Here is a 12138-nt window from a genome sequence, read left to right as displayed (position 1 = left end):
GATTTGCTTAACGTTTTCAATGAATCTAAGCTCAATTCATACCAGTCATTCAACCTTGAAACTCAACGACACGATCCAGAGTTACTCATCAAAGTTTATAATTATTTTAGCAAATATACGAAGTATGTGTTGAAAATTGGATTCGAAGTCCAAGTTTTAAAATAAATTTTCAAAACATTCAAATTTCCGAACGGGAATTCATTTTTAAAGCTCGCTCAGATTTGAAATTCGCATTTTAAAACAAAATTTAGATCACCAGTAAAGTTTAAAGTGTCCCATAGAGTTGGCAACTTTTCAATTCTATAAATACAGTTGATTCCACCATAGTTTGGAGAAATACCACAGCGCAAATATAGTTACTTCACTAGGAATGGTATGAAATAACTTTTTATTGAATATAATTTTATTGAAAATATTGTGTAGGTATATTTTAAGTACGTTCAATAAAAATTTAGACGTAAGAATAATTAGAGAAAATGCAGATAGACAAAAAGTTAAAAAACACACCTACCTTTGAAAATTGTTCAAACAACTGTGCTTCGTATTTTGAGACTCCTATGATACAAAATGGGTAGAATTACTTCAACTTACTAATCCTGTGTTCACATTTTTTTTGCAGTGACTGAAAAAATTCTGGTGGTTGATCGATTGAAAAGAACGAATTTTACATTTCTTTTTTACTTTTATTAAGGCCATAATCTTGATTTTTTTTTAAATCCTGCAAATGTCCAACATACAGTTCTTAACATCAGCTTTCTTCTGAATGTTTTGAAATAATTGACAAGTGTTCTAAAGCCTGTTTCCGAGGCATGTTTTGAAGATGTTTTTTTCGACCTTGAATAACATGAAAACATGTGGTTGTAGCTCAATATTGTCTAAGTATCATGTATGAGTTACAAGATTTTCAAAACTATAAATTTTGTACGATTTTTACGATCGAGAAACAAGCAAGATACAGCGATTTCAGGTGAAAAGTGTTAAATTGACATTCTAGATCAGGGGTGAGCAACCTTTTGAACCAACGGACCAATTTGAATTATAATATTTCCGGTAGGCCGCATTCAAAATATCACTCATTAATCATTGAAAATCTTCATGGGTAGTGTTCAAAAATATTCAAATTAATCGGCATTTTTTTATAATAAAATTTTTGAACAACTCAATGTTTTGATTGATTTAACCTTTTTTTGCAAAAATTTGTTCCTTGAATAAGAGATCGTTTAATATATTTTTTTTTTAAATTCAAATTAAAATTTTTTAGAGGCCTTTGCATTGTTTATAACAAATGTAAACGGCTTTCTGAAGAAAAAAAATTGACTTCAATGTTCTGGAGCAATACCAAAGTGGTAAATTACAGTAAAAAAATTTTTTTTTTTGGAAATCACTCACATTAGATTTTGTTAGATTTTGAACCTTGATGAAAATTTGTTTACTAAAATTCCTTTTTTTTTAAGTATTATTGAATTATACATAACTTAAATCTTTCTCGAAGACCTTTTTATTTCGCTACAAACGTTGAAAACCCTGTTTTGTACCGAAAACTCCGTTTGAGATTAGACGTTGAGAAAAGATGTTGAAATTAAAAAACTCCGAAATTCACTGATTTTTTAGTGAATTTCGTGGATGTTCCAGTTCTCAACCGTAATTTTAGAAAAACCATCATCAATAACCTAAGCGGCTGACTAAATAATGATGAGTTACTTTATCGCCTTTGGAAGGGTTTTACATTGTATCGAAAGCTTATCCATCCATTTTCCTCTTTTAAAGCCACAATTTTCCTCCCTTTTATTATATAAAAAAAGTAATTTCTCTTCTAACAAACGGTGAAAAATTGCTTTTTAATTAAATGTTTCGTATGAGTTCATTAAATTATTTTTTTTAGAACAGTTGTTTAAATCAAAAAAAAAATCATTATTTTGCAGATTAAAAAATTTACAGATTTGTACATATTTCGTCAAAAAATACATTTTAAATTTTATTTTTATTATAAATTTCATGGATTTTCTAAATTTAACTAAGATACTACTATGATAGGATGTCTAAAGCTAATCCAACTTTGGTAATGTAGATTGCTTATTTTTAATTAAAGTGGCTCAATTTAGCGAACGTTGGCATGATTTCTTTATGAAATTTCTAACTCGTCCCAGACTTTTTCAGTCAAACCATAGATATTATGTTTGTCGAAAACTCATATCGTCGAGTCATATCTATATAAGAATCTCATGTTGATCAAGTAAGGCGGTGTCCTGCGACTCTAGGGTTACGGGGACTATCGATGCTTTTGTGTGTCATGTATATACTGGTTCAAGTATAGACAGGAGCGGAAAAGCATCTTATGATAAGAATTAAATATAAGAAGAACTTTTAATAGTCATAATCGAAAATCGACGAGAGTTAACAATGATTTTTTATTTGCTATTATTTGAGCAACAACCTAAAAAATGCCTGTGATGATCTGTACCATTAAAATTGTTTGTTTGTGTTTCCTTCCCGGTTTCATATACTGTGAATTTTAAAGTGCTAGTAAAATATCAAGAAAAAAAATGTAATTTGAATGAAAAAAAGGAATGATATTCAATAATATTGCATTTTTGCTTTGAAAAGAACACACTAAATACTCGAAACGCTTGAAAAAAAAAGTTAACCGTTTGACTAATTGTGAGTCAAATGCATATTTGATCAAGCTAATATATATTTTTTTTAAATTCAGTATAGACTAGTACTTCATTATAATTTACAATCTATCGATGAAAAAATCTGAAAAAGAAACGAAAAAGCTTCGCGGGCCGCACAACAACCTCTCAAGGGCCGCGCGTTGCTCATCCCTGCTCGAGATCCAAAAGGGGTGTTTTTTTTTGTCAGGGCATTCAGGGAGCGGGGGGGAGATTCCAATAGATTTTTGTAATTTGGGTGCGCCTGAAGAAAGATACAAGCCTACAAACTTGCAATAGTGTCAAATTTATAATCTAAAAAAAAATTAAAACGTACATCATTCTGTTTATTGAGACAAATAGTTTCCATGAAAATTACTAGGTCAGGGAAAATCAGGCTTATTTCCAAAAATCAGGGAAAACGGAGGATTATCAGTTTATCGGGATGGGTCTCAAAATTCGGGCCAATCCTGAAAAACAGGCACATTGCCAACCCTGTACATACATGGCACTCATGGTAAGAGAGCAAAGAGGGCATTTCAGGATGTGATCAGTGATGTCAATTTTTCAGATTTTTTCTGGATCTCCCAGACTTTGTGGACTTTCATTAGATATATTTCTGGTTTCCAGCCTTCCAGAGTTTTGTCGTTTCTTCCTGACAATTCCAGACATATGAGTTTGGACATGCATCAAATTGTTCAGCAAACCTTTGAAAATAATAAATTTTCATGGTTTCGAGAAAGGGAATGATTAGGTACTGTATGTAAAATTGAGAAAAAAAACGCTGCCTGGAGGATGAGGAGCTCGAGGAGCTGAAGCAGCTGCATCGTTCCCAAGAAACACGAAAGTTCTATCAGAAACTCAACGCATCCCGCAAAGGCTTCGTGCCGCAAGCCGAAATGTGCCTGGATATGGACGGGGGCATCCTGACGGACAATCGTGAGGTGATCAAAGATGGAAGCAGCACTTCGATGAACACCTGAACGGCGCACATGCAGGAGATCAAGACGGTGGGGGAAGGTACATCGCCGGCGTAGCCAACGACGTAGAGGAGCCACTCCCAACGATGAGTGAAGTTAAGGACGCCATTCGCCAGCTGAATAGAAACAAGTCGGCTAGGAAGAATGGTAACGCAGCTGAACTCATCAAAATGGGCCCGGACAAGTTGGCCGATTGCCTACACCGCTTGATAGTCCGCATCTGGGACATAGAACAGCTACTGGAGGAGTGTGGGGAGGGGGTAATATGTCCCATCTACAAGAAGAGCGACAAGTTGGACTGTCAGAACTACCGAGCGATCACTGTCCTAAATGCCGCCTACAAAGTGTTGTCCTGAATCCTACTCTGCCGCCTAACGCCACAAGCAAACAGATTCGTGGGAAGTCATCAGGCCGGCTTCATGGAGGGACGGCCAACGACGAACCAGATATTCGGGAGCATCAAGTACCTACGCACCATCTATTCATCGACTTCAAAGCCGCATACGACACGATCGACCGTAACGAGCTATGGAAAATTATGGACGAGAACGGCTTTTCCGGGAAGCTGATCAGACTGATCAAGGCGACGATGGATGGAACGCAGTGCTGTGTGCGGATTTCGGATGAATTGTCGAGTTCCTTCGAATCGCGCAGGAGGCTTCGACAAGGTGATGGTCTATCCTGCATGATGTTCAACGTGGCGCTAGAAGGTGTTATTCGACGAGCGGTGGGCGAAATGCGGGGCACGATTTTCAACAGATCCAGTCAACTTATCTGCTTTGCCGATGACATTGATATAGTCGGCAGATCATCTGCGGCGGTGGAGGCGATCTACCGCAAACTGAAACGCGAAGCAGAAAGGATTAGGTTGATGATTGATACGTCCAAGACGAAGTACATGCTGGCCTGCGGATCCGAGACCGACCGAACCCGCTTGTCCAGTAGTAACAAGGTCACGATCGACGGCGACGAGCTGGAGATAGTCGAAGACTTTGTCTATCTCGGCTCACTGGTAACCGCAGACAATGACACCAGCCGTGAGATCCGGAGGCGAATTATCAGCGGAAGTCGTGCCTACTATGGACTCCACAAGCAACTGCGGTCGAGAAGACTTAGCCCTCGCACGAAGTGTAACCTGTATATGACGCTCATTAGACCGGTTGTTCTCTACGGGCACGAGACATGGATATTGCTCGAGGAGGACCTGCGTCCACTCGGAGTATTCGAGCGACGAGTGTTAAGAACCATCTTTGGCGGCGTACAGGAGAACGGAGTGTGGAGGCGAAGGATGAACCACGAGCTCGCGCGACTCTACGGCGAACCCAGTATCCAAAAGGTGGTGAAGGCTGGCCGGAAACGCTGGGCGGGACATGTTGCGCAATTGTAGGACGACTGTCCTGCAAAACAGGTGTTCGCTACGAATCCGGTTGGAACAAGGCGAGCGGAGGCGCAACGAGCGAGGTGGTTAGACCAAGTGGAGCGTGATCTGGCGAACGTGGGGTGCCCGAGGAATTGGAGAACGGTTGCCATGGACCGAGTGAATTTTAGGAATTATGTTCGTCAAGTTATGTCGTGAGACGGAATGCTATGTAAATAAAAATAAACGTGATCTGTTGATGTACATTAAATAAATAAATAAATCTTGTACGGAACAAATGGATACAAAAATTGATGATCGGAACGATCCAAATCAAGAACAGCCGAGTTTTAGTATGTTGTATGACTAATCGTGCGAGTGTGGAAATTAATAAAAATTAACTTCCTAAGCAAATTGTATATTTGAGTACTGTATACCGCATGTTTTATTGCGTAGGTAGAAAACTTTTTAATGGAATAGTTCAGTAATGTAAAAAAATCCCTATTATATAAGCTAAATTCTATTCGAATTTTAATTAGGTTAGAATCGAGTTAAGTATCAATACCATCCACCAATCAAATGAATAAAACGCAAATTGTTCAAAAGTTCCACCCACCTGATCGGCACCCGATTGACCATCTCCTCATCGGAATACATATCGACGGGTTCCGGCTGTTGCTGCTGTGGATCGTTGGAGAATCCACTATCGTTGCTGCTATGCAGCGAGGCACTGGCAATTCCGTTCCGGTTCGTCTTGGCGGTCGGCTTGTTGGCCGATTGCTGAAACAAAAATAAATATAGTCGCTTGTTCGCTTTTAAGATTGAAAAAGGCTTGTTGAACTTACCGGCTTGTTGAAGTTCATCGTTGCCGAAGGAGTTTTGCGTTTGTCCTGCGGTACCATCGGTGGACCCCCGGAAGACGAGAAGCTGTTGGACTGTGGGATTCCTTGCGGTTTGTTATAGTTAGGCACTACCGGTGTTGGTACGGGAGCCGGAAGTTGGGGTGGTGGTCCCGGTTTTGGTGGCTGATCGCCACGCGAGAGACGCCGGAATTGTTTCGACTGCCGGTACTGGATGGTGTCTCCAAACATCCGAGTCGGTGAAGCATCCTCCCCGTGGTAGGCCGAGTTGGTCATACTCTTGGACATGGTGTCATCGACCAGGGTGCTCTCCAGTGAAGAGTCCGGTGTGTTCTCGACCTCGATCTCACTCGGTGGCGCCTTTACCCATTCGCTGATACTGTAAAGAAACACAGTGAGAATCCTCCAAATTTCCTTAAGAATGTCTGGAAACTTACCTTTCTTTATCATCGCGTTCGGTTTCGGTGTAAGCAATCGGGAACCAGCCGAACTTCTGCGTCCGCAAATTCTCCCCAAACTGCCATCCTTTGGCACGGTCGCCAACAAGAGCGATTCGATCGCCCTCCAAAAAGCTCAGCTGATTCTCACCCGAAGACAAGTACGCATACAAAGCCTTAACCGTGGGTCGATCCCACTGAACCGTATCGGTACTCTTCAGCGTAGAACTAATGCCACCTCCATTACTCCCAACCAGCGTACTTCCGTTGCTGCTGTTGTTCAAGTTGAACTCCGACTTAGCCCGAGGCATCTGCATCATGCTACTGTTCATAACATCTCCCAAAGATCGCATATCCAAACAGGAAGCGTCAATCGAACGAGTCTTTCTCAGCTGTGATGCGATCGATTGTGCATCATCGTCATCGTCGTCGAAATCCCTCATCTGATGCTTGGCCGAAAACATGTTCTCAACATTCGGTGGCAGAAATTCTCTCGTAGCGGCAACGTCGTTCCAGTTTTCCAGTGACTTTTCAATGATCATGTGCCCGGAGTGATGATACGCCATCCAGTGTTTAGCCAGCGAGCACTGTCGTTCCAGCACGAATCCGTATCGGCGACGTTCCTGGGTCATGGCATTCTTCAGGCTCTGTTCGCAAAACGAGTCCAGCTTGTGTTTCTCTTCCTCCAGGTTCTGGATGCTTTTGATTTCCTTCTCGGCATCCTTAGCTGAACTCTTGGAATTTTTCTTCCGATATTTTTTCATCGTGGCCTTTGCCTTGCTGAAGCTGTCCGAGCGAAGTTTGTGTTGCTGCAGAAACTTCTTCTGTTCGAACTGAACCACCTTGGTGTCCTTTTCGAGGTTCGTTTCCAGTGGCACCAGCAAGTCTACGTAGAATGCTTTTAACTAGAAAAGAAAAAAAGAATGTCTTATATTACTTAGTTGAAAGTTTTGGAACTATCTCACAGAACGAAGGATACCTATATTTTTGTCATTAGGCAAACGAATTGCTTGGTATTATTTGAGTTCCACAGAAGATCGATACAAAAAATATTTTGGAAATAACTAGATAATTCGGACCTAGTTGAATTTATGATCACTACTCAAATTAAATGAAGCGATTCAATCAAAATTGAAATTAAAAAAATTGAGGTGATCGTATTATGGATATATAGTTTCTTGAAAGGTACATAGTGGTGGGCTTTTTTTTAATTTTACTTCCGATTTGTAAGAAAATAAATGGTATTAAAACTTTCCATCCACAGAATTTTTATTCATTATTTCTTTTGATTTGAAAAAAAAAAATGTTTCAGCATAAAAATTTAGTAAAATGTTTTTGATAATTGAATCAGATTGTAACTTTCCTAGATCAAAAATCAATAATGAACTTAAGATTTCACAACTGAAGAACTCTTAATCTTACTTCTGAGAAAAGGTCTTGATGATCCAACCTTTTTTTCTCCATGCGATATCTTAGAAATTGTTTAAAAAATTGAGCTCTGAAATTTCTCATTGAATATTTTTATTCTAGAATAAGTGCAATTAACTGGTAATGGTCATACTAATTATAGAATCATAAACATTTCCATTTTTTCCGTTTTCAGATTTTGGTAGAAAGGAAAATATGACTTCAAAATCCTTGTGTCCCGGAAAATGGATGTTTTCCAACAAAAATTACATTTATTTTCTTGGAGAATTAGGGGAGAAAGTTTGATTTGTATGAATTCAAATACAAGAGTGGATTATTTTAAATTAATGCAAATGCTTGGGATTTAAGTACATATCTGATAATATGAATATTTCTAAAATAGTTGAAAATCGAGGATTGTGCCTACAGCTTTATCTTTAAAAATTAGAATTTCATAAAAATGTTTTGAGTTTTGATGAAAACATCTTTTTCAATGATTTGATTCCATTATGATAAGGACATTATAGACGTAACTGCCTCGATTTCGTGGGCTACGAAAAAAGATGTACAGCGATTACTTTCAATTTTCCCGGACACTTTTCGGTCGGCGATCTCGGGCCACCGAATCTCGCCAGTGCAACTCTATAGGCTTGGCCCCATAGGTTATCATCTACGCTCTGACATAAAGCTCTGTAACAATTCTCGTTGCTTGTTCAAATAGCTCACTTGAGTGCCACCCTGCTCGATAAACAGCACCTCTCGTTTCTCTATTGGCTTCGTTTCTCGCCCGTTGAGCTCATCGTCTGGCTTTTAGGCAGCTAGTATGAAGCTCAGTAGTTTCTGAAGATCCACCAGTCGTCACCACCACTAGTGTGTATTCCTTCTGGGCATGGTCATGTCGCACACCGCTATCATCATTTCTGTCAGCTGTTCAACATTATGGGCCTGCGATGCTTCCTGCTTATTTAAAACTTCGTCTTCCATTTTCGCTCATGGACTGGCAACCACAGGATTTCGGTCTCCTACGTTATAGCGTAGCCCCTAGGGTTGTTGTACCTGCTATCCCAGTTAACCGCCTAAGCGTGAAAGTCTCCTCATATCACTTCAGACGCCTTCCCTATCAATTCGTTTGCAAGTTCTTACAACATTGTGTTGAACTCCCCGATCGTCCATCTTGGTAGAGCGTAGCAGCTGCAGAAAAAGATGCCGTTAACTTTGGCAATCACAAATCCGTCACTAGAATCTGTAACTATCTCCTATCTGCAGTTACCATTTTCAGACGGAATTCTATATTGTTCCGACAGTAGCACTACATCGTATTTCTTTTCGCCTATCTTTTGCTCTAGACAGGTAGAAGCTGTACATTCAGTTTTACTAGCTTGCCTTTGCCTGCTGGTATTCCAGGCAGTCCAAGCAACCAGTTTCATGGGCGTTGTCATCCGGCTGCTTACACAGCATGCATTTCAGTTGATTTTTGCAATCTCTAGCGAAGTGTCCTTCATCACCACATCTTCGGCAACATCGTGACCGGTCGGTCCCTTGCAGCTTTGGGTTTGGTGACGAAAGTCCCATCAAATAAAGCAGCGTTGCATCTGTTTCGGTATCTTGGGCCTGGTTCTAAAGTGCCTCACTGACCACCCAACTCTAACACTCTCTACCGTGAGCAGCGTGTTGGCCGCTATTGGTGAGAAACGAATCGTCGCAATCTGCATTCCACCGTACGCTTTTCTTAGTTTTGTAGCTACTGATTTGTTGCTCATGCCAGGTATGCTGGAGAGTGCTTCCTTGAGCTCCTCTGCAGCGGTAAACTCATTTAAACCCTTGCATGCAATAGATGCGACCTACGATATTGCTCGGATAGCCGCTTCATCGCCAAGGGTGCTTTCAACAAGTTCATTGAAGAGCAGTTCGCCTTCTTTCGCTTCCACGATAAGAACATCAACCCTTGACAACACTCGTTGAGGTTTGGGTTTTGGGGGTTGTTACACGTTCTCCTTCCTACTAGGAACCATAAGCCAGCCTTCAGTACTGCTTTCTACGTCGGTATCTTCGTAGTTCGTACCTCTTCTTTTTGGAGGAATCGTTTACGTCGGAGAAGTCGCAATCTCTTTTCGCGGTTCTTCTAGGCTTGGACTCCTTCGAAGCTCCTTGAGAAGCAATCAATTTTGTTTCCTTCAGGTCCTTCTCGGCAGTCTCGACTTTCCTCACCAGCTCCGTTCGTTCTTTGACGGCACTCTGCAGAAGCACCAGCACTCTCGACACCCAGGTCTGTATGCACGTTGTTGGTACTCCTTTTGGTTGGGAGTTTATTGGCACACAAACTCCTGCATCTTGTCGACCATGTCGGCTGCCTCCAAAAGGCCTCATTTTTTATGCCAATTGATGCACCTCTTGCTGGGAGCTACTGAGGTTTTCAGTGGAACCATCTTCGACGGGGCTTCTCCCCGCTTACTTGGCAACCTCTCTACCAATATCCTTTCCTAGCTTCAGAAGAGGAAACCCAAGAAGTCCTCTCTTAGCAACGACTTTCTTTTGTGATATTCTACCTTCTCCTCCTTTATGTTAATGTTAAGTCCCACGAGTACCTAGGGATAGGAGGCTTTAGCTCAGCAAGGACTTTATTACTGTGAGGTGCGTCCTGGTGCCCCACAGGCTACCGTTTTCGACTGACATATTTTAGACCCGCCAGCCTTCCACCTTAGCAGCAGGGACTTTCGCATAGAGGCGTATAGTATACACTGTGTCGACCTGACCACTTTTTTCCGTAGTGCTAATGCAGCGGATGAGATGAACTCCAATAGGTTCGTGTTCGTCGAACGTCTCGGTTAAAATCCGTGTTGATCAACACAAACGCACAACTTAGCGACATTATAAAGTCTCTGTGACACCAGAATTTCCAGCACTTTAGAACTAGCACAGAGAGAAGTGATTTCCCTGTAAGTCGTTATGTCGTGCTAATTGTTTCTCTTCTGAACTGGAAACATGAAGGACTTCTTCTTAGAACTTGGAAATTTACCGGTGCGAGTAGACAAGTTGAAGATAACTGACAATTGCTTCAACATAGCCTCAATATAACTTATCAAAATATTGAGCGGAATTCCATCAGGTGGTACAGCTGAGGTCAGTTTTAGCAGCGGCTCTTTTAAGCGTTTAGAGTACGTGAATGAGCGTAAGACCAAAGTGGTTTTACGTAAAAGTCGATGGAAGAAGTCCACAGCCTGATTTATAGACGTATATGTCAGTGGTATTCTCGATGAACGACCTGTCGGTGTATAACATTATATGGGATATTTGTGTGAAATCAGCATTATAAAAAATTTATGAACATGTGTCAGTTGCGCTTTTAGACGGAATGATGCCTATGAAGATTAATATGCCGGTTACCCAGAAGATCCATCCCGTCCAAGAAGCCGGAAGGGTAAATAATGAGATCGCGGGTCTGGATAAGCAAATTTAGCAAAAAAAAATTATACAACTTAGTAGAGGCTGATTATAATAATCAAACAGGATGTTCAGTTCGTTGGCACGTACACAATCCTTTAACGCACCCGCTGAGTTAAGATGACAATTCAAAATAAAAGGATCGCTAGTATCACACAATGGGATAATTTGGACCTAAAACCCAACAAAAACTGAAGCCGCAGGCTTAGGGATCTTAAGTAATACTTATCTCAAACTTTAAAACCTGCAGTCAAATTTGACTGAAGACATTTAACACTATTTGTACCGGAGGGGGTCAAATAACATTTTTCGAACTTCAAATGACTATAATTCATATTTTAATGTTTTTTCGCAAATTTTTCTATTTTTATTTTCAAAATGCACATATTCATTTTTTAAAATATTTTTTTCCAACGTTTGTAGATTTCGAAAAACGTATATAGAAAACCTATTTATACCGCCGGGGGTCAAATGACCCCTTAAAACCTTTTCCGCAAAAACTCTCTTGTTTATCGATCGATTTTTACAAAATTTATAGTTTTGAAAAGCTTGTAACCTCACTCAAATATAGTCCTAAGAAGATATTCAGCTAAAATAATTGATTTTAAAGTTATTCAAAGTCTTAGAAAAAAAAATCCAAAAAACATGCTACGGGAGAAAGACTGTAAGTCAGTTACTAAGTGCTCGAAGAAAAATTCATTTAGTACAGTGAAAACCCGATTTTGTCACACACCGATTTTGTCTGCCCCCGATTTTGTCTACCCCCGATTATGTCTCATTTTTTCACCCGATTTTGTCATCATTTTTTATTCAACGCAAAAATACTAAATATCGCCTTTTTTCATTTCCGTTGAACATCTTAAGGTTGAAATCATTCTGAAGGGACAAAACTGATGAATGATTACATCGATATTGAAAGTGAAGATGATTGATCAGGGACGTATCAAGATTTTTATACAAAAAAGTCAAGTTTTAAACAGGTTTTTTGTTAGTTAAAGTTGTTAA

The 12138-nt window shown here is 40.1% G+C and overlaps 1 protein-coding gene across 1 annotated transcript in view; it reads right to left on the bottom strand.

Annotated features, from left to right (window-relative positions):
- LOC129751305 (zinc finger CCCH domain-containing protein 13) overlaps positions 1-12138 on the bottom strand; it is a 315903-nt gene that overhangs the window by 4462 nt on the left and 299303 nt on the right. The window contains exons 5-7 of the mRNA XM_055746726.1: positions 6286-7190; positions 5834-6227; positions 5605-5768 (exon numbers count right to left, since the gene is read on the bottom strand). Of these exons, the coding sequence (XP_055602701.1) occupies positions 5605-5768; positions 5834-6227; positions 6286-7190 (1463 nt within the window). The remainder of the gene's footprint in view (positions 1-5604; positions 5769-5833; positions 6228-6285; positions 7191-12138) is intronic.

Source organism: Uranotaenia lowii, chromosome 3, assembly GCF_029784155.1.
Source record: "Uranotaenia lowii strain MFRU-FL chromosome 3, ASM2978415v1, whole genome shotgun sequence".
NCBI classification, from domain to species: Eukaryota; Metazoa; Arthropoda; class Insecta; order Diptera; family Culicidae; genus Uranotaenia; species Uranotaenia lowii.
The sequence above is the reverse complement of the archived record's forward strand: the minus strand, read 5'-3'. Positions and strand labels throughout refer to the sequence as shown.